The sequence below is a fragment of the Glandiceps talaboti genome, chromosome 15 (assembly GCF_964340395.1).
Source record: "Glandiceps talaboti chromosome 15, keGlaTala1.1, whole genome shotgun sequence".
NCBI lineage: Eukaryota > Metazoa > Hemichordata > Enteropneusta > Spengelidae > Glandiceps > Glandiceps talaboti.
Genome location: NC_135563.1, coordinates 12,565,620 through 12,584,523, shown reverse-complemented (window position 1 = coordinate 12,584,523; position 18,904 = coordinate 12,565,620). Strand labels below are relative to the sequence as shown.

General features: G+C 37.6%; 1 protein-coding gene across 1 annotated transcript; it reads left to right on the top strand.

Annotated features, from left to right (window-relative positions):
* The first annotated feature begins 2,915 nt into the window (after positions 1-2,915).
* LOC144446226 (solute carrier family 28 member 3-like) lies at positions 2,916-16,227 on the top strand. Its single transcript, XM_078135978.1, has 11 exons — positions 2,916-3,057; positions 7,447-7,656; positions 8,225-8,508; positions 9,486-9,642; positions 10,060-10,251; positions 10,890-11,051; positions 11,267-11,523; positions 12,230-12,398; positions 12,887-13,063; positions 14,987-15,167; positions 15,518-16,227. Exons 1-11 carry the CDS (start codon positions 2,932-2,934, stop codon positions 15,595-15,597), a joined length of 1,995 nt encoding a protein of 664 aa, XP_077992104.1. The 5' UTR covers positions 2,916-2,931; the 3' UTR covers positions 15,598-16,227.
* Positions 16,228-18,904: the final 2,677 nt, after the last annotated feature.

Below are 18,904 nucleotides of genomic sequence, written 5' to 3'. Positions count from 1 at the left end.
TGCATTCGTTGACGTCTACTTACGCAATATTGCTGGGAGAAATATATCATGAAATTATAAACGCATGAATGCAGAATTTTGTTTAGCTATAATTGTATTCCAATATTTCAATGTCGCGTCAGATGTGAATTTCAATTCCTGTCGCACATGTGCTAAATTTAGACTTAGTTGTCTTTATCACAGGGAAAAGTTAACGAGTTTTGCGCAAAAAGTGAACCAATATAATATAGATACATATATACATTCTCTTATTCATTGTCTTGTAGTATATGCAAATTAATTGGTACATGTATATATCCTCTTATTCGCTATATTGTAGTTTATGCAAATTAATCAATGTAAAGCCACTGTGACATAGATTAAATGCATGGGACCTATGTGTCGTTACGTCATCCAAGTTGAACATGCGTGTATATATATCTCTTTATTTAGCACATTTCATATATTCAATAGCCGAGGGGTGATATCCAGAATGAGGCCAGGCAATATATGTTTTATATGTCATATTCTCACGCACATATTTTTCATTGTCAAAGGAAATCACCAAACTTGAATACCCTGTGCTACATGATTATTGCCCTAGGGAAATAGAATACTAGTGCACGGTCTATGCAAATGACAGTCACTAGTCCATACCACGTGACACGATATCTAAGCCGATCGCTGAAAGCTGTATGAAAACGATATGTTATGAAATCAATTATTCGTATAGACCATACTATAAAATTATGCAAACAATATCAACATTACACTTATAAGACGTATGTATTTGTGAGCAGCTACTGATAATACAATTATCTTTAATTATGCAAATCATTCAGTAATATATGTCTATTCGTATATGCCATGATTTCATCAATGTATCCATAAAGTCAGATGAAACCGTTAATGAATCATATGCAAACGACCATTGGAACGTTCACCCCCCCCCCCCCCCCCTTTGCAACCCAAAATTATATATCGTTGCATGTGTCCCATTTTCCTCAAATGTCCCCTTTTATACCATAAATTATTCTCGTTTCCAAAGCACGATACTGAACCATAGATGTTCCCGCATTGGAGAGAAAAATATGAATATTATCGGTCGCTCGGCGTCACATTATGCACGTGGCACAGAATTTACATTGGCCAAACTCGTTCAGTACGTGAGAGTTTTTTCACGTAAACTTGCGTTCTGAAGGCGTAACTAAATACAACTTTGTACGCGTCACTACGTGTACGCGTATGCATTGTATCTTAAACCTCTCTGTCTACTATCTAATTACAGATGTATTTGTATCGAATCGTTTGTATTGGACGTGGCTTCCACACGTGTTACTAGTAATATGACCTTGCAACTTAAATAAACATTTGAATAAATTTACTTGTCTATTTTTATACCTCCATGTCGGGACCAAAAGTTTCATAAATGTTTAGGGGAGAACCATTTGATTTCTGGGGGGGGGGGGTATGGAGGATTTTGAGGGGAAAAAATTTGTTTCCAGGTGAACCAGAAAAAAAATTTGATCCTGTAATGGCTTGAGAAAAAAAATGTCATAACAGACAGAATTGAAAAAAAAGTTTGTCACAATGCACCAGAAATGAGCAAATTTGGAAACCTGCGCCGCCATAGGCGGCGCATATGCTTTTGATACAAGTATAAATTCCTGGGTTTTTTCCAGCACTTATCATTAAAGCATGCACTATATAGCTCTGCTTTAAACCCAAGTGCACACAAAGTTTTCCTTTCTTTTTCTGACCCAAGAAAACATATTTCAGGATTTTTGTTGCAATATCTCAATGACACAGTCAATATCTGAAGGGGACTATTTGGCTTCCGTAAATTAAGACAATTTAAAAAACAAGACAGTAGTCAATAAACTAGTGTCACATTACACATGCAAGATATTTTCTTCTGGTTCCTGGTACTACTATGATGGCTTAAAGGAAAGCAATTCACAGGGGTCAGGAGTGCAACACTCCCCAGATCAGTCAGCTCCTCAGGGATATTTACCAGTCATCTTTTGTACATACATATTTAAGTAGCAGAAGTATGGTTGGTAGACAGACGTTTTTCATACTAACTGCTAATTCTTCTACTTGCACAGAACAAGTTATTTAGAGGTACAGTTGTGAACCATGTGACGTGGTATAGGTATAAACAACGCATTACAAACTTAATGACTAATTAAAAAAAATTGCACTGCTACTCCATTTGAAAAAAAAAATTGATGCAGGACTGACAGTAGAAAAAAAATTGCTGTCACTCTGACTGGAAAAAAAAATTGCTCCCATACCTACTACCTCCATACCCCCCCCCCCAAGAAATCAAATGGTTCTCCCCTTACGAGAGAAGAGGGGTTCTGAACATCGTAATTCGATTCCGATTAATCATTGCCAAGGCATGGAAGTACCATCCACGGTATTTCCATGGTCAAAGCATGCATGGAGGCCAATCTGATTAAAATCTGATGTTAGATAGGCTGGTTTTCCTGTATTTACCTTTATTCCATCGTTATTGCGTCTTTTACGTTAGTTTTTTTTTTCCTGGGCGAACGCCTTTCCGTTGGAAAGGCGTTCGCCCAGGAAAAAAAACTAACGTAAAAGACGCAATAACGATGGAATAAAGGTAAATACAGGAAAACCAGCCTATCTAACATCAGATTTTAATCAGATTGGCATGGAGGCATCCACCAAGCTTTAATACCTCCATTGTCACAGTATACTGGTGTATTCTTCTTCCAGTGATAAAGCGCTAAAGACATGAAAGAACTCTTAGATAAGTTATGTATGTAGAATGACCTTTCACCTTTGTATGCTATGCAAAGCACCCGAATAATTTCACTTGTCACGTATGCAGAGTACAGTCCATTCACTACATTCACACACACACATACACACCCACTTTGGTTTTTACCCACGCCGGTTGTCACAGACCTCTGCTACTTGATCATGGACGAATCAGCCGAAAAGCGACCGGATTCCCCACCAATAGATTACAGGAGTTCACAGATAGGTGCTCTGAACGATGATCCGGCGCCAGAATACGAATGTGTTCCAGGTGACGATGCCGACGAGGTAAGTAAACACTTGAAACAAGTCGACAAGAGGAGGGAAAAACTTCACACCCACTATAAACACCATGTTGTGATCATGTGCGTCCATGTTGTCACAGGGTCAACAACCTAGAGTCCCGAATTGAAGTTGTGGTGTGGATGGATGGTATTTATGTAGGCCTAAATTACTTCAAGACGAAAAACGGGTGCTACATTTTAATGATACAATCGACACGAACAGGACTATCAAGCAGGGAACATGAAAGTTGGCACATTTCACGTCTCGCTCATAACAAAGTGAAATTGTATTGAAAAACAATGCGTTTACAACATGCACACAATAAATGGGAGCCCTAAACTGACGTGTTTTTGGTGTATACGGACCGATTACGTTGGTGTATTGGGGTAAATAGTTAGCCTACATTCGTTTCACACATACTTCATAGGATAACGTAAGTACTGAATGAAAAGTTAAGGCGAAAGTGGTAATTCCTCATGTTTGCACCGCACTACAGGTCAAACAGATGATAAGTGTAGATCGAAAACAGTCCTATCAAATTCGTGATATAAGGAACCCATACCGCCTATCATTGCTAGTATTTTTTTTCAATGGATACGAAATGTGGTAGAAGATTAGGATTACCAGCTAAGACCAGACACAACGGTATCTTGGCTGGTAGCTTTATTTACAAACAACCATGTATAAATGGCTAAGCACTACCAAAATATTGAAACTTATTGAGCACATGAAGTTTCAATATTTTGGGCCCTTTTTATTCAGATTTGTTTCCAAAGAATGGTCGAATGGTATTATGGCACACACACAGACTAAATTTTTCCCATTACATTTCATGTACACGTTAAGAAGCTATATCGTATTAACCACCGTTCAACGCAAATTAGAACTGTACACATGTTTTGCCTCGTATTGATCCAATCGAAAGTTAAACTTATTCCACACACACAATACAGCTGAGTATAAATAGAAGGATAGAGGGTGTGGTGGAGTCCGGGGGTGGGGATGGGTTACTGCACAGTAAAAGATACATATAGTATACTGTGGTACTAGTATTCTATTGTGCCACTTGCAGAATTCAAAACGTGATAGACAATAAACGAGTATCTTAAAAATTAGTGTATGTACATACACGGAAATGTCGAGAAAATGTCATATATTATGTATTAATACCAACTGTGCCGTCAACTCTGGCCCCGGTAGACCAGTTTATCAAATATAGGCATCAACATCAACATTTAAATACTACCCAGGAGTAATTTATACATAAGCGATGTTATAGGTATTTTCTTTATATATATATATATATATATATATATATATATATATATATATATATATATATATATATATATATATATATATATATATATTACCGACCTGATAATGCTTTGTTAACAGGGTGAAAGCGAGTCAGAACTTTTGAAAACCCCTTGAGTTAAGTTTTGTTGAGACTACCAAGCTTCATTTCTTACCACTGCTATATTGTTAGTGTTTAGAGTTGTAGTATGCATGTGTATATTTCGTGGTCTACTAAATATATTCAATTTACAATTTTCCCTACTCCATTGACATGGGAAAACATGAATATAGCTGTCAATCTAATCTGAATAGGATTATTTTGTTTATTTGAATTGTTATGTAATATTATGCACACACCTCTACACAAAAGGTCTATGGGTAGTCTATCAGCTAGCCCTCGGATGTTCTTCCGATAAAATACGACACACAGCCGAACAACGCTATCGAGGATGGAACATCCGAGTTCGGGCAGGCCCTCACATGCGAACTTCGTTCGCTTATAGTTATAGTATCGAAAGAAAGCCCGAACGTCTAGCAGCAAGACTAGTCTATGGGTAGCTCCGTAGTTTCGTAGCACATTGGAGTAATTATACAGTACGAGAAGATACTTGTCTGTGACAGTATAATTACTCCAAGGTAGCACCAGCGACTCCGTACGTTGAAAACGAGTTTGTTGTCGTAGGTTAAAAGGTGTTATATAATTACGCTTGGTACAGTTGTGAGCACACAAGTTGACCACATACGCGTATACGTGTATTATATTTTGGATGTATCTTGGGACTCGTACACAAACCAAGTTATTTCAGGTCCTTCCAATATGGAAATTGACAACCTCATTAGATGACAACATGTAATGAACTCTTGGACTGACATGACCTTTATTTTATGACTGCCCGACAGCTTTATTTACAGCGTGCACTTGTGCTGTAAATTTGATATCGTCTGGCGGTCTGTTCACGCTCATTGTGAAAACAGGGTCGCGGGAAATGACCAAAAAATCTTTATCAGTTTGGTCTCAGACCACTAAAACGACGTTAGTGGTCTGAGGTTTGGTATATCAAATGACACACAGGTTATTAAGTTTAGAGTTGTTAAGATTGTTTTTTTTTATGGGCCACGGTTGACGATCCACATCAGCGTGACAAACGTGGAGAGTGCGAAACTAAAAAATTAAATGAGACTTACCTGGAAGTCGAAATTTGATAGGAATTCTACCGAACCATGGATCTTATCAGTGTCATGGCACTAAAGAAATTCTGTCTTGTTTGTTATGGGAATACCTTTTCCCTTTATATAAAAAGATCCCTTCTCACGTGATCCGTAGTACCTATTGAATGGTGAGGTAGAACTTATGTGTATTGGTTGACATTGTGAATACTCTCAAATTTCTTTTATTTACATGAGTGAAATACCAAACTAACATCATTTCAACTATAATATAAATGCGATGATTTCAGTCAAGCGAACTGACAAGGAACATGTAACACGAGGGTCGTAACTTGGATGGAATGATAGCGGGAAGGAAATAATTGTATTCTGAGTAAAACCTTTTAACCTTGGACAACAAACACGTTTTGCAATGCACAGAGTCGTTGGTGATAATACCCATAGGCCCATAGACCGTACAGGAAAGGGACGCGACTATCAGTGCCAGCATTCATCAAAGGGAATGTTACTCCTGCCCATTTTATGTTTGAAATAAGCTGATAAGTCTATGATAGACCCTACCCTTTTGTGTAGGGGTGTTGCATAATGTTACATAAATCAAATAAACAAAAGAATCCAGTGGATATGGCTTCAAATTGACAGCTATTTTCATGTTTACTGTACATGAAATGTAATGGAAATTAGATGTGAATGTGTCATAAAACTGTTCAGGCCTAAAAATAATATTGCTTGGTTCCAGTTACCCGACCCCACCTAGTTTTTCACTGCCGACCCTAAACTTTTTTTTACGAGAAAAAATAATTGTGAAGTCTCACAAGAAATAGTGGATACGGAAACTGACATCAACTTGAAAAGACAAAATAAAACTGTCCTTCGATTCCAATCTGTAATGGCTGTACATCTGATAGGAAGAAATAAACAACACAGAGACCATTTGGAAAACAGTGGAAAACCTGAACTAGACACTCACATAGAAAAATATATAATTAAATAAAATAGAAAAATCTATCTACCCCATCTATTCTGAAAGTGAGTGTAATCGGAACCACACATTTTTTTTTATTAGGCCTTATATCAAGTGATGGATACGAATTTCCATATTTCCAACCAACATGCTGTGCCAAGTGTTCTCAATCTACTGTGTTTACTTGTCCTTTTTTAACAAGTTACATTTGTAAATTATGCCTTTCGCCGGTTTGGTACCTCTGGCAGTAATCTTGCTAGTAGACGGTGTATGGGACGCGATATTGACTATATCCCTCAACAAGGGTGAGACAGTTGTCAGAATCGAGTCCCCGAATTACTCCATGTGCAAGCAGCACTATTCTGGCGGTAAGCGAAAACCAAAGCTACAGAAGCAAATACACGTATGATATTTTGGAGAGCGGTACATCCGATCGGTTTTCGACCATTCCTTGGAAACAAATCTGAATAAAAGGCCCCAAAATATTGAAATTCCATTGTTCAATATTGAAATTTCATGTGCTCAATAAAAGACGTTTCAATGTTGGTAGTGCTTAGCCCTTTATTCATGGTTGTTTGTAAATATATCGGCCAAGATACCGTTGCTTCTCGTCTAATCTTCTACCACATTTTGTATTCATTGAAAAAAAAATACTAGCAATGGTTTGTGGTATGTGTTCTTATATTACGAATTTGATAGGGTCACCCTTCAAGGTCTTATCGACGTTCATGCGACCCTTTGCTCCTCCCGATGTGTTCTGTTTCCTGCCGTGTCTAAGGTTTTACTCACACACAATGCTGAAGTCATCAGTGACCTCCCAAGTACTAGACACTTTCCATCAAAATCGATACACAAGTATTTTTTGTCGGCCATGTACATGCATGTACTTGTTACTGGTTCAGGAGTGTGCTTCTACACTTGAACGTGACAGTTATGTACACTGTTTACATTTCATCCTGTAGAACATGTATGGAATGGCCGATATTCCACCAGTCACACCACCACCCTTGCAATCAATTCCTAGCATATGTAATGGATCTCCAGGAGATCAGGATGAAGAGAAGAAGATTCCCATGATTCCTTTACATAAAGAAGTGACTGTTTTGGACATCGGTGATGGAACAACGGAAGACAGTCCTCATCCTAATGCACCATCAAATTGTTTCACACGGGTTAGTGGTTAGTTTGTTGTTTCTTGTGGGGGGGGGGTGTGTGTAAGGGGGTTGGGGATCAATAAAATTGTCAACCGTTATTAGCATTATCGAATAGTGAAATGATTAATGCAATGTATGTGTGGCTCTATTTTTATATTTCTGTAAAAAAAACAACATTACTGGTTAATTTCTGTTCCAGAACAGAAAAGAAAAGGAAAGCCCACATTCAAATACTACAACTGGTTTAATAGGAACTAAATTCGGATTTCAATGACCAGATCAAGCCTAGGTCATGCATTATACATGCTAATTAGGCCAGCGGTCGATTGTATCCAGAAGATGAACAGCAACAGATTAAAATCATGATCACCGTGATTTTGGAGCGCGGACTTAAAAAAACCACTTTGATTGGATGTATCGTACCATGTATGCAGAGACACAAACTTCACGTTTACTAATAGGTGATTAATACTATCCAGGGTGTACTATATATTACGATTAAATCATCATACATTGTAGAAGAGTTTCAAAAAAACCGTTACAGTTGCAGCTAGTGAGCTTCAAAACTCTTTTGTTTATTTCACAGGCTATTGACCAAATCGACCAACTAATATCCAGATATTGTCGAAAACACAAGATATATATATTACGGGTTATATACGCCATCCTTTTGATAGCATATATTACTTACTTCACTGTGGCTCTGGTCAAGGACTTCAACCGTGCGACAGCGTTGTTTATCATGACGGCCTTTGCAGTGACATGTGTTGCTTACAGATTCATAACACACATCTGGGGGAAGTCCATTAAAGATGCCGTAGTTCATCCGTTTGTTAAATTTTTCAGACGGCATTGGCGAATATTGAAATGGTACGTAGATAAAATAATGACGGGTACTAAACCTTTCATCTTTCAAAGAGACGCAAGCTGACTTTCTGAACTTTTTAACCAAGTGAAGATAAATACATAACTTCCTAATTATAAACTCTTCCCAGGTATAATGCTAATATCGATACATGCCTTCAATAACGTAACATTACAATTGCCTTCTGGCATTGTTAGAACAGTTGATTGCAAGGTAGAGATTGACTCGGCATTTAATACGTATTAAAAGTTACGTCATCAGATCGTTTATAAAGTACATCTACATATCAAGTTTGGTCAGTCAATAGCAAGTGATAATTCAGTATGCTTCAGTGAATAAATACTGTGAGGAACTTATATATATATATATATATATATATATATATATATATATATATATATATATATATATATATATATATAGTTATATATATAGTTATATATATAGTTATATATATATATAATTTAATAGTTATATATAGTTATATATATATGCAGCAAGATATTACGCCCCAAAAAAGTATATACTCTGCTTGTGTCCTGTTAAGTTTTAACAGTCGTATATAAGAATTAAATGTGATGCATACAAAAGACATCAGTGACATAACAGTCTGAAGCACAAGTCATCAATAAGTAAAGAACATGATTATAATGGAATTAATGACAAGGATCAGTGTTCGTAATTTTAGGTATTTGGAATGTTTACTTTTGGATCCAAATCTGAAAAAAAATCACGGAACAAAGAATGGAAGACAAATATTACTACTTTTCATTTCTATAAAGTATTGCATCGACAAGCCAAAGACAATTGACAAATTGTAGTTCCTTAGGAGTGTTACACTTGAAATATAGCTACATATACCCATGTTTACATCCACAGATTACGAATATACCAATGGTGGTGGTGGTGCGTGCGTGTATGAGCGTGTGTGTATGTGTGTGAGTGATATACAGTAAAAGTATAACACCTCTATACATTTCAGGGTTGTATATATAACACTGGTGGTCATTCTGATTGCCTTTGCTGGAGGAATGGGGGTCTTCCACTCGATCGCCAAGAATCCAAAACAGTTAACATCGGCGTTTGGTACTGTCGCCTTTATTTTGATTAGTTTGCTTTGCTCCAAACGACCGGGCTGGGTAAGTCAAGAATTCTTTATTTTAGTGGATGTCATAGAAATGAAATCTTTTCAAGATGAACTTTACTCCTCAGGGCCAGGCGTGTAGCTTACATATAGTAACGTGGTTAGAAGTTAGCACAACCTAAACAAATCTCCTCACTGTACATTTGGCCAAAGACAGCACGAGTTACCTGGACTAGAACATAATAGTCTTGCACAGACCAGTATAAGTCAGACATATTTGTAAGAAGGTGATAAGTTGTGCCCAGAGAGCGAATCTTATATCAGCACCCGATTCGCCAATTTGGTAAAGACAAATGATTATATGATATATAGCTTCCGTGTTTGTCCTCACAAACAACTGTTTACAGTGTACCTGTAGATTTTGAGCCAGTTCCTCTAACCATTCGATAAAAATTGCACTTTCTCTACGTAGGTCCAGTGGAAATCTGTGTTTTGGGGTATAGGACTACAGTTCCTACTTGGAATCATTATTTTGCGTACCACTGCTGGCTTTGAAAGCTTCAAATGGCTAGGAGGAGAAGTGTCTACGTTCCTAGGATATTCAGATGTTGGGGCCGAATTCGTGTTTAGTCGTCCACTGGATGTCCATTTCTTTGTCTTTAAGGTAATACTGCATTTCCATTTCTACCAGTGTTGTTTTTGGAGGGGTATGTGTGTGTGTGTGTGGGGGGGGGGGGGCTCCGAATAAGACACCGTGGCAGTGACCTATACAGTCTGTTCTTGTGTAGGCTGTACAGGTGATTTTTTTCTAACATTACGCAATATTCAGTTTCATTGAAATAAAACCGTCTTCTGTATGCCGCTATTCTAAGAGAAGCAGTTTTCACAGGATTCCATATATGGTATCCAGTAGTGTAATGAGTACGAAAACTTGTACCGTTCTTATTCAGGATCCATCCACGATTTGTATAGTCCAGTAATGTCTGTTATAGAATTAGAGATGTATGTTACAATTTGAAATCAATGAAATAAAGGAGATAGTTCATTTTAAAGATGAAATATGTCCTCAAATCAAAGAAATGTTGTACAAGAGACGTTTTATCACATGCATACCATTACTACTTCAGATTTTCAAGAAGATTTCATTGCCTCGGCTACTTTTTTTCACGACCGTGTTTCGCCCAAAATAAATCACCCAACCCATTAAAAATGATGTGTGTATGTCGTCTTTGACCATGTATGAGGTCAAGTATTAATGATTATAAATAAATAAACAACACATTTACTTTTTTTTTATCTCAGGTTCTGCCAACGATAATCTTCTTCAGTTTCATCATGGCAATCCTATACTATATTGGAGTGATGCAGTCGATTACACAGGGCTTCGCCTCGATAATGCAATACACCATGGGGACTTCTGGTGCCGAATCCCTCTGTGCAGCCGCAAACGTATTCGTTGGAATGGTGAGTCATTATCTTTCAAATTAGAATTGACTCAAATACACTGAACTGAGAAATTGTCGATTGATATAGAATAACGACATTGAGCAGAGTAATCTTCAGTGCTTTAATATTTGTGACAGCGGATGATTCGAACTGCATTTTGGTTTATAACATTAAAAGTTTTAAAGTGAATTTCATTATGTAAATGTTCCATGACTATGTATATTTTCTTCCAGACAACAGCACCGCTTGTTGTTAAACCTTACTTAAAAGACATGACGGCGTCTGAGATCCATGCTGTGTTAACGAGTGGTTACGCTACTATTGCTGGAAGTGTGCTTGGTGCCTATATCTCATTCGGTATCAGCGCCTCTCATCTGCTCTCAGCTTCCATTATTTCTGCACCTGCAGCCCTTGCTGTATCTAAGATATTCTATCCCGAGGATGGCAGACCAAAGACTTTGACCAACAAAACAATCTATGTACCTAAAAGGTGAGAGAGAGAGAGAGAGAGAGAGAGAGATAGAGAGAGAGAGAGAGAGAGAGAGAGAGAGAGAGAGAGAGGGGGGGGGGAGGGAGCGAGAGCAAGAGCGAGACATTACACACGGGGGGGGGGGACTAGCCGACGGCTGTTATGCAGCAACTATTTCCCGAGGCAGACAGTAAGGGAAGTAGTTGCTACATAAAAGCGCAATGGGGTATGTGACATCTACTAGTGCCCAAATAAGGCAAAGCAATAACATTTCCAGGCATGTATACGTAGTCATTCCAGGGTCAAAGCAAACCAGTGGTAGAACAGCCGTACTACTGTAATAGTGCCCTAGGAAAAATGGGGAACGAATATACCATCCTATGCAAATTGGGGTCAAAGTGGGGTACTAGTCCATACCACGTGACAAGGTCTAGGCCAATCACTGAAGGTTGTATAAAAAACGATGTGTTATAATATACATAAGCGTTGCAGCAGTGGAAGTGTTGGTATATGTAAATGACAAAGTCCCCAAACGCCCTAATAACTTGAGTACATTGCGTTAGTGAAATCACGAGTTAGATTAAAACATGCTGTTCATCTAGATATTGATAGTCTGATGGGATAAAGACTCACTACGCCATACGTAAAGAGTGGCGTCTTCATCTAGTTCTGACAAAATTGGGAATCATCCTTATTTAAACTAAATCTTCGCTCTTGTCATCCGTAGTACGGAAAAGAACGTCGTAGAGGCAGCAGCCAATGGAGCAGCAGATGGAATGAAGATATGTGCTAATATTACTGCACAACTTATTGCCATCATTTCTACACTTGCATTTGTCAATGCTTTCTTATCCTGGATTGGTGGAATGGTTGACCATCCCGATTTAAGCTTCCAGGTAACCAATCATTGTATTCGACTCATGTCGTTACCATGGAATTTGCGTTGACACTTTGGGTTTAGGCTTTCAACAGACCGTAGACGTTTTCCCTCCGCAGTCACGGTCTATTAGCAGACCAATCACTTCAATTAACCCATCAGCGGCACCTTATATTAAAGGCTCACCGTATATGTGATTAAGTTGATAAGCAGTCACTGTGTTGGAATCACTACCATGGTGACCATACGTCATGACATTGTCAAAGTTTCCCTTTCAAAGGCACGGGTGTCACAAAAGCTTAAACATTGAATGTCTCAAACGAAAATCATGACGTTACTAAAAGTAGTACAGAATGCCTGATAACTGCATGTAATATGTTTGTGACAAGCGTAAGGACCCCCACACCGGCGTAGTTAGGTACCACTATATATACATAGGGGCTCAGTACGTACATACACAAGTAGACAATAAATTATGTAAATGTATGTCATCTTTTTTTTTTACAGCTGATCTGTCGTTATCTACTCTATCCTGTAGCCTGGCTGATGGGGGTCGACTCTGAAGACTGTTCCAACGTTGCCGAACTTATCGGCATTAAAACATTTTTGAATGAATTTGTTGCTTACAGACAGTTAGCAGATTACATAAACAACAGGGAATTAGGAGTTGGACCAACGATATCGGTAAGTACACCAAACGTACAACGTTTTCGTCGTCGTCGTCGTCGTCGTCGTCGTCTTGTTAGCATAGTAGCTAATGTTTTGGCAAAGGCATGCATTCATATATTGAATAATATTGAATGTATTCAACGTAAATGCAGAAACCGCTTGACAGTGGTATACACCTAGCTTCATGGTTTATATATATTAATTCATTCGAACGGACGGACAATATTTGATTGCAAGTCATAACATTTGCTGACATTAAAGATCACGTAAACACAAAGATTTACCACGTCGACACGTTGTAATTAGACACCCATCTTACATTGGGAAAGTGTGTTTGCTTGTGAACGGTCCTCATGTCAGTTGGTAATACAACAATGTTCGACCAACTGTACCTCTTAGCCTGTCTCAAGCTGTGCTTAAAACTACCTACTGGCAGCAAGATTCTCTATTGATCACAGTGTAATCTTTCAATCCCCGATGTTTAATTAGTGTACATTTCACCCATGGAGTTTTACTAAGTAAGTCTTCGGGATAGCGACACTGTGGGATATCTAATCTGGTATAATAAACAAAGTTGCACTATTGTATTGTGTTCTTGTTGCAAATGTTGGAATTGTTTGTTTGCCATCCGAGTGAAGTGAAGAAGTGTATGTTTGTCAATTATATGTGTAGTGACTAGCCAGTCTTGGTCTTATCAATAATTTGTTTACAATTAAAAATCAGGGAGTGAAAGATTACTCTCTGATCAATAGAAAAAACGTGCTGCTAGCAGGTAGTTTTAGTACAGCTTGAGAAAGACTAAGAAATGCAGTTGGTCGAACATCGTTGTAGCACTGCTCAATAATGATTCTCGAAGTGCTTTGTAATTATTACCCCACTGTCCAACGACCTATATATGGCACAATGGCGCTTTATCCATCCCAAACTCCCTGTGGATAGTATAATTTGCAAGCCTCGGTAAAATAGAATTAATTAAGCCTTAGATGTGATGTTTTTACTACAACTGTACAGTAAAATATTTGGTCTCACTCAAGACGTCTGTTGTGACCAATGTTGAACTCTCAAACTATACACACTCATATGTTATGCCCACTTTACGTATACAAAACGTATTGTCCTCGTAGACAAATATCCCATCTGTTGTGTGAGTGTACATGTGTTGATACATGTATGTTCACTAAGTTCGTGGAAGGTCGTGTATGCACGGAATCAGCATGTCAACGCCCAACCCAGACATTCAGTAGCACTGTAACAAACAACGTCAACTGTCTCGCAACCCTCTTATTAAATATCTAAACATGGATCACCCTAGAAATATTCAACATGAGTGATAGTCAGTTTTCGTGATATCTTGATCTAACTTTTTTATTTATGATAATAAACCATTTTCTTGTGTGGCCAATTTGTCCTCATCCACGTCAAGAACTCGCCACGTGAATTGTTTATCAAGAAAAAAGTCCTACGTATATGTTACACGACATCAAACAAAGTATAAAGGGTATAAAGTTAATGGAGAAAGTGAACCATGAGCAGACGAATCGTCTAATTATATCGGTTTGAACGAGCAATTATTCAGAGAAAAAGGTTCAATCTCGTCGCCTAAAGTTAAACAAAAGCGAAGACGGCGTTCTTAATTTCGAATCGAAATTATAACATAACAGAGTTGTATATTTAAGCTAAACAACATTCCCTGGGGATGACATAGTGTAGCCAGGTGTTTTGACCAGTGAATAAAATATACACTCGAGCGAGGATTACACAATTTTACACACACCCCCCCCCCAAAAAAAAAAAAAGAAAAAAAAAGAAAAAGAATAATAATAATCTATCAGTCTCAGAGTCTTATTACATGTAAATCAAGAAAATTGACTTGTTCCTGTACTTATTACTAACACCTTTACCATTTCTTTATTTTTGATCTTCTGCATGATTTATTAGGTACGATCTGAAGTTATCACAACGTATGCTTTGTGTGGATTTTCTAATCTTGGAGGTATTGGAATATTCATCGCCGTGTTTGGCCCACTAATACCAGAGAGAAGGGCCGAAATTGCCTTGTTAACCATTCGGTCACTGTTAGCAGGGAGTGTTGCGTGCTTATTGACTGCATGTGTGGCTGGTAAGCTATGACAACATACATTTCTCCCCTCTTAATGATTTCTTTCTATGTTCTTGACTCCCTAATCTCCCTCCACACACGCTAGTTCTCTCTCTCTCTCTCTCTCTCTCTCTCTCTCTCTCTCTCTCTCTCTCTCTCTCTCTCTCTCTCTCTCTCTCTCTCTCTCTCTCTCTCTCTCTCTCTCTCTCTCTCTCTCTCTCTCTCTCTCTCTCTCTCTCTCTCTCTCTCTCTCTCTCTCTCTCTCTCTCTCTCTCTCTCTCTCTCTCTCTCTCTCTCTCTCTCTCTCTCTCGCACACACAAGCACATATCAGTTTTGTAATTGAATAGCCTACGTTTCCTTTATGTTTCAGGTGTATTATATAACGATGCTGGAGAACGATTCTTCGACTCAGATCCGGGACAAGCAGTGGTTACCCTTTCATATACGTAGTTGATGTAAACTATGGACGAGCAAGGCCAACTTTTAAACCAGCAATTACTTTGAAAAAAAAACCACCCGGGTTTCGAAGCTGCCAGTGTCGTCCGACTCCAGTGGGTATAGGGTGCAAACATGAACATGACGTCAACTCACAGAGTGACCGCACAACTCCATAGACATGATAGAGACCGCCACAAGTACTCATACAAATACCCAGAGTACGAGGCTGAAACTCAAGCATCACGGGTTCTGTTATAATAATGCCAGGAGCTCAGGAACGTCTACTGGTACCCTGCTGTTAGTTATTATTGACATGCAGCCCCCAGGCCTTCTCTTGTATGAAACAATATATTTGAGTGTGTTTCCACCCAGAGTTTATACACATATTCTAACATTGCTTTATCAATGTTTATGAAGCACAGAACATGCAAAATAAAGTATTTTACTATCGATAGTATTATATTTTAAGTTTAGTTTACCAGGTTAGTATTTTCCAAATTGCGCAGTTTGGGACCAAGTTCAAGTAAATGTCGTGCACAATTCCCCGTATCTCAAGTGACTATTTTCTAAAGGTCAATGCAATTTAGTTTTTTTGTTGTTGATTTGTTTTGTAAATATATGACTGTTATTATAATCAATTTTTATTCTGAATGATCATTGCATTGTTAATTATTTTACTATAGCTATATATATATATAAGACAATTTTCTAAGAGTAATAAAACGGAGGTTGATGTCAAATTACATGCTAAGTAATTTGATGTTCAATTGATTTGGTGAAAGTTATAATTTTGGTGCTGTAAATGTTCTCCCTTGAAAAGGATTTTAAAAAAAAATATCGTTGTAAAAGAGGACCGAATTGTCTAGTTTTGTACTTTTGGGGGAAGTTGTATAATATACCCATCGGGGAACTTAGTTTTAATGCAGAATGTACATAGTCATCGTTATCATCATGTAACACAAGTGACGAACGTTTGAACTGGCAAACATGGATGGACTTTTAAAAACTACCGAAGTTTCTTGTGCTCGGTAGTACTACGAGTAATATGCGTCATCGCTTACAAGAGCGCCATCAACGACAGTATATTTAGAGATGGTCTAGCTAGCTAATCGACACAACCCTTTTACTTTGATGTGGTGTTTACCACAGTAACTGTGTACTGATGATTTGGTTTGGAAAGATGACTAGTCTGGCTCCATGCGTTCAATTCTTAACATTGTTGACACCGGTTCTATATTTTAACATTCACTGTCACTATAGACTACAAGTCCACGTTAAAAATCGCGATTTTCGGAAAGATCTTTAAGTTTGGCATGTTTTCTATTTGTTTCTACGAATATTTCTTTTATTCACATGGTTTTATTTATTGTTTTGAAGATGTTTCGCCACTTATTTTTGCCATTATCGATACTCCATTGCAATTAGAATATCATTATTTTACCTTCAATGCATGTTACAATGCAGTTTCTTGTTGATAATATACACAGGGGAATTTTTTTTTATAATTCAATAAACTTTTTGGATAGATCTTGAATCAATGATGAGATAGATGACTCGTTTAGTTTTTGTCTTTGGTGGGCAATCCAGCGACCTGGTATCATTTGCTTATTGCAGAACTACACCATCCTAGTATGTGTCGAACAAAACCGTGTCGTATAATTGGAATTATAATAACAGCCCAATGGAGACATGATTGGATGGGAGTGACTAGCTTAAAACCATATTTTAGAGAAGTCAAGCAATGGTAGAAATGACCTTACTACTATGCACAACTAATTAACCATAAGTTAGTTTGAGAATGTCGTGCAAATTCAAACTCTCTGTAGGTGCACTGGAACAGTTTGTTTCCCGGGAATAAGTTGTTTTACATGTCAAACTTTTTCAGGATAAAAAACCACACATTTATAATTCGCTAAACACGATGCCGAGTAAATCTTCGGTGTCGCTTTCACAACACGGTAAGTTTCACATGCATTGGTCATAAGTATCATCACATATAGAAGAAATGCAATTAATCATACTTGTAAAAAGTTTAGTTAGGCCTAATAAAAAAGAACTGTGAGGTTCCGGTTACACTCAATTTTAGAATAAGTGAAGTAGGTAGATTTTTTATTTTATTTTATTTTATTTTTTCAGGTGTGTGTGTCTAGGTCAGGTAGTTATGTGTTTTCCAAATGGTCTCTGTGTTATTGGTTTCTTCCCATCATATGTACGTACAGCAATTACAGACAGGAAGAACAGTTTTACAATATTGTCTTTTTCAGTTGATGTCAGTTTCCGCATCCACTATTTCTGGCAAGACTTCACAATTTCATTTTTTTATTTTTTTTTTCTAACATATATAAAAAGAAATTATGGTCGGCAGTGAAAAACTAGGTGGGGTCGGGTAACTGGAACCAAACAACTTTTTTTCTAGACGTTATTACATATCATACACAAACTTTCTTCTTCCACTTTGGATTTACAAGAAACAGACATATTTCAAACAGATCACTTGTTCTTCGGTATCTAAACACGATCTGGCAATGCAGAATATATATTGTTCATGGTCAAAGCGTCCCTTTACCTCGATGGTTCCAAGAATCAATGTACAGTAAAGTATCATCGCATGATCAAGGTCCGTATATGTAGTATAGGGATCGCATTCGTTTCTAATTTACGATTAACCGTTCCAAAGAAACTGTTTTGCTGTCCTATTGATCTGACAACGTGATCCATATTTAGTCATAAAATCATGGCCGGAGGTACTCAACAACAGGAGGTGTGAAATATGGTTAGCTACAATATGTAAATTCAGCCTGGGTTTCGCTGTGAGTTCAGTCATGGTTCAGTCAACTAGTCAATGCGTTTTATCGAACTATTCTGCTGAACGAATTGTTATTGCATTACATACACTGTAATTTTAATGAGTACATACATTACTACTGTTTTAAGTATTTTACATACATGTACTACGGAGTTGAATGTACACACAGGGGCGTGTATTATTGCTTAGATTTCCGTTTTCTTAGGAAAATATCATACGAATCTTGCTGCTACAAATGTATCGATCTATAGTACTACGTATACTATAACTCTCTTTCCCTTTACATGTAGGAATATATATTCAAAAGGTTGTTATATTTAGTCTGTAGACCTGGAAAACAACAATCTATGCAATATTACACGCCCCTGTGAATGTACATGTACATAGTAATCAATGTACGTACAGCCATGTTAGATATACTGCCCTCAATCGATCAAACCTTAACATTTTTTCCGCGAAACTGTGAGTTAAAAATAAAGATATGCAAACGTCATACACTTGTGTTTACTAAAT

What these genes read in the sequence shown, in the direction of transcription:
- LOC144446226 (XM_078135978.1), top strand. Translation starts at nt 2,932, where the DNA reads ATGGACGAATCAGCCGAAAAGCGACCGGATTCCCCACCAATAGATTAC. An exon ending in TCCATTTCTTTGTCTTTAAG is followed by an intron (nt 10,252 to 10,889) that starts GTAATACTGCAT and finishes TTTTTATCTCAG; the next exon opens with GTTCTGCCAACGATAATCTT. An exon ending in CAAACGTATTCGTTGGAATG is followed by an intron (nt 11,052 to 11,266) that starts GTGAGTCATTAT and finishes ATTTTCTTCCAG; the next exon opens with ACAACAGCACCGCTTGTTGT.